At 48.6% G+C, this 4100-nt stretch overlaps 1 protein-coding gene across 1 annotated transcript; it reads right to left on the bottom strand.

Moving 5' to 3' along the window:
* Nucleotides 1–251: 251 nt before the first annotated feature.
* Nucleotides 252–3530, bottom strand: LOC122403168. The gene has a single exon (XM_043406523.1). The coding sequence runs from the start codon at nt 3528–3530 to the stop codon at nt 252–254; it is 3279 nt and encodes a 1092-aa protein (XP_043262458.1).
* Nucleotides 3531–4100: the final 570 nt, after the last annotated feature.

Genomic DNA, 4100 nt, shown 5'->3' with positions numbered 1-4100 from the left:
CTTTACGATGACATTTGCCAGATGCGGAATATTCGAAGACTTTTCGACTGAATCACGGTTCCGCATCTGGCACCATAAAGAGCGGAAAAACCCGAGTTGACCGGGCGGAACATGCTCCCCCCGTTGAGAGGGTACCGATCAACCTTAAAATAATGACACGTAGTTAATTAAATTGTTAATAAAATGATGAGTGTTCAAATGCGGGTATTGATCCGCGTTTGATAATGTGGAACGGAGGTGATCGCTGGATGCTACTGGTTGCATGATGTCTGCTCGCTGGCGGATGGATGCTCGCTGGCGGATGGTTGCTCACTGTTGTCGTCCTTATCTACTTGCATGGGCAGCGGTACCAATTTCCGAACGTTCCGCTCGAGAACGGTGGTGGCAGTCTTCACCGTGGCCACGCGAACTATGCCGTCGGCGCCTGGATGGGCCTTGACCACTCTGCCGAGAGGCCATTGCATCGAGGGTACATTGTCTTCTCTCAGGAGGACGATGGTGCCCTTCTTGATGGTAGGTGAGGAGCTGGTCCATTTGCTTCGGGTGGTCAGCTCGTTGAGGTATTCGCGATGCCATCTAGTCCAGAAGTGCTGCTTAACCTTCTGTATTTGTTGCCAGCTGGAGAGGCGGTTGGTTGAGGTGTCTCTGAAATCTCGCTCACGCACACAGGTTAATGAATCGCCGATCAGGAAATGGCCGGGGGTGAGGACGAGGAGGTCATTAGGATCTGATGATATGGGAGTTAGAGGACGAGAGTTTAGGATGGATTCAATTTCTGTAATTAAGGTGTTAAATTTTTCAAAGGTAAAGAGTTCTGCCCCTGCGACGCGTTTTAAGTGATACTTGAATGATTTTACCGCGGCTTCCCATAAGCCACCAAAGTGTGGGGTACGCGGTGGGATGAAGTGCCAGTCGATGGCTCGGTCTGTAAGAAAATGTTGAACCTTCTCGTGATGGTCGTCTGATTGGAGGAGTTCGCGAAGTTCACGTAATTCGTTGTTTGCCCCAATGAAATTTGTTCCGTTGTCAGAGTATAGGTTGCTGCAAAAACCCCTTCTCGCGATGAAGCGTCGAAGTGCCGCGATAAAAGCTTCAGTCGTCAAATCACTCACAACTTCCAGATGTACTGCCTTGATTGCGAGGCAAATAAAAACAGCCACATAGACCTTCACACGCTTGCGATTTCGATGATTTCTTTCCTTGATAAAGAACGATCCACAGTAATCGACCCCGGTGTTCGTAAATGGACGGGTTTCTGTGACTCTCGCCTTCGGTAGGTCACCCATGATGTACTCCACAGGAGGTGGGTGAGCTCGACAGCAGCGTGCACAATGTTTCAGTGTTTGCCATACCTGGCTTCTACCGTCTATGGGCCAATATTTTATTCTAACTGCATACAGAGTGGCTTGCACGCCTGCATGCAGTTGAGCGCGATGCTCGCTTTCGATTATTAGTCTGGTTGTATTTGTTTTGGGCAGTATGATCGGGTGTTTCTGATGGAATGGCATTGGAGAATGCTTTAATCGACCGCCGACCCGTAATATTCCATTTTGATCCACGAACGGGCTTAGACGTTGAAACTTGCCTTTAATTGTGTGGGTTCGATTGTTCCTGATTTGTTGAAGTTCCTTGGTAAAATGCAACCGTTGGATTAATTTGGTGATGACATTGTGTGCGTAATTGATCTCTGTTGATGTAAGAGGGCCCTTCGTGGTGCTGATCCGCCTCCATCGGAGACAGCGGGCGGTGATCCGACGCATTTTTCCCCATGACGAGTATCTTTCTAGGATAGGGATATCCACATGAGTAGTGGTCAGACACAAGGTGGCCTTCTGCTCGGGAAGAACGCTCGGGATGGTCATCTCCCACGTTGGCCAATGAGTTTCGTCTTTGCAAAGCCATTCTGGTCCATACGTCCAAATGGATGGGCGGAGGAATTCCTCTGGAGACTGGCCTCGGGATATGAGATCAGCTGGATTGTCGTTCGTAGGGACATGTCGCCAGTTCGCGATGTTGGTTTTATTTTGTATTTCTGACACCCTATTCGCGACAAAGGTTTTCAACAGATGGGGAGAGGATTCCAACCAGTGAAGGACAATTGTGGAATCGGTCCAGAAGATGGTGCGATCGACAGTTATGTGTAATGCTCGTTGCACCGTTGTTGTTAGAGAAGATAAAAGAAGGGCTCCGCAGAGTTCGAGACGTGGGATGGTTTGTGTTTTCAATGGAGCTACTTTGGATTTTGCGATGAGGATGTTCGTTCGGACATTTCCATTGGCGTCGACTGACCGGAGGTAGAGGCAAGCACCATAGGCCCTCTCGCTGGCATCGCAGAATCCATGTAGTTCGGTCTTGATCGCGGAGTCGATAACGGTCTTTCTATTGAAAGTTATATTGTTCAGCACAGGTAACTGTCTATAATATTGCATCCATTCGGTGTGAATGGACATAGGTAGGGATTCATCCCAATCGATCTTCATGGTCCAAATCTTCTGAAGCATGATCTTGGCCGTGATGATAACGGGCGCCAGGAGGCCTAATGGATCGTAGATTCGAGCTGTTTCCGAACTAATAGATCGTTTGGTAACGTGATGCGTGGAGGATAGGGTTTTAACCGAGTACGCGATGGAGTCGTCTGAAGAGTTCCAGACGATCCCGAGAGTTTTGAATGTGTCTGATTCCCCGAGATGGAGTTGCTTGTTGATGTCCTGGGTTGACAAGCCCTGCAGTAGAGATCTGTCATTTGATGCCCACTGTCGGACGTGTAACCCTGCAGATTTTAGGACCTGTGTGAGCTCGTCTCTTATGTGGAGAGTTTCTTGTACTGTCGATGCTCCAGTAAGTGCATCATCCACATAAAAGTCGCGAGTAAGAATTTTTGATGCGAGCGGAAATCGGTGGCCTTCGTCACGGGCGAGCTGAGTCAGACAACGAATGGCGAGATAGGGAGCAGCAGACAATCCGAATGTGACTGTGTTCAATTGGTAGGTGTTGATTTTCCCGGACGAGTCACGCCAAAGAATGCGCTGGTATTTTCGGTCTTCTTGACGAACGAAGAATTGTCGATACATTTTTTCGATGTCGCCTGTGAGCACATAGCGGTGTATCCGAAAACGTAACAGGATGTATAGAAGATCATCTTGGATTTTTGGACCGGTGTACAATGTATCGTTGAGAGAAATTCCTGAAGTTGTGGTTGCTGATCCGTCGAATACTACTCTTAATTTTGTTGTCTGACTTGTAAATTTTGTGACTCCGTGGTGGGGCAAATAATAACAATTGTGTGTTAAAAGCTGATCATTCGGAATTTTCGACATGTGCCCGAGATCGAGATATTCTTGGATGACCGCATGATAGGCATGTTTCAGACTCGGGTCTCGTTGTAGTTTCCGTTCGAGAGATAAAAATCTCTTGAGGGCTCCTGATTTGGATTCCCCCAATTGGTTTTGCTGTTGGTTGAAAGAGAGAGCTACCACATATCTGCCGTCGGTGGTGCGAATGGTGTTTTCTTTGAAATGTGCCTCGCACATCCTGTCTGCGTCGGACAGATGTGAGGCTTGAGGTCCTTCTTCAATTTCCCAGAAACGGGCGAGATCAAATTGAAGAGTGGCGGATGTGTGGCATGAAGAGCCACGGACTGGGCGCTCAGATGGTGCGCTTCCCTCCGATGACCCAGCCCAGTCTCGTCTTCTGCAGATACAAGTCTGGACCCGCGGGGGATGATAGATTTACCTGGCCGACACTTAATAGCGAGAGGGCCACTCCAGCACCAAGTAGAAGGTCGACTGGAGCTGGACTGTGAAAGGCGGGGTCCGCGAGCTTGATGTTTCGCGGGATCATAATGGCTGAACGATCAATGGGCTGATCAGGAAGAGACGATGAAATGCACGGAATGGTGAGAAAAGTTAGTGCGCGTTGATAGGTGCGATCTTTCGACTGGATGGTGGTAGCAACAGATCGTTTCGCTATTGTTGACAAGGCGTTAAGGGCTCCAATGGGAATGCAGCAGTTATTGTATGGAATCTTGAGTTTTTTAGCCAAGTCATCGGTGATGAAATTGGTTGTGGCACACGTGTCGATGAGTGCACGACAAGCGATGG

This window comes from Colletes gigas, unplaced genomic scaffold (genome assembly GCF_013123115.1).
Source record: "Colletes gigas isolate AHSC1104 unplaced genomic scaffold, ASM1312311v1 Colletes_gigas_Sc00045, whole genome shotgun sequence".
Lineage (NCBI taxonomy): Eukaryota > Metazoa > Arthropoda > Insecta > Hymenoptera > Colletidae > Colletes > Colletes gigas.
This window is presented reverse-complemented; position numbering and strand designations above follow the sequence as displayed.

What these genes read in the sequence shown, in the direction of transcription:
- LOC122403168 (XM_043406523.1), bottom strand. Translation starts at nt 3,530, where the DNA reads ATGTGCGAGGCACATTTCAAAGAAAACACCATTCGCACCACCGACGGC.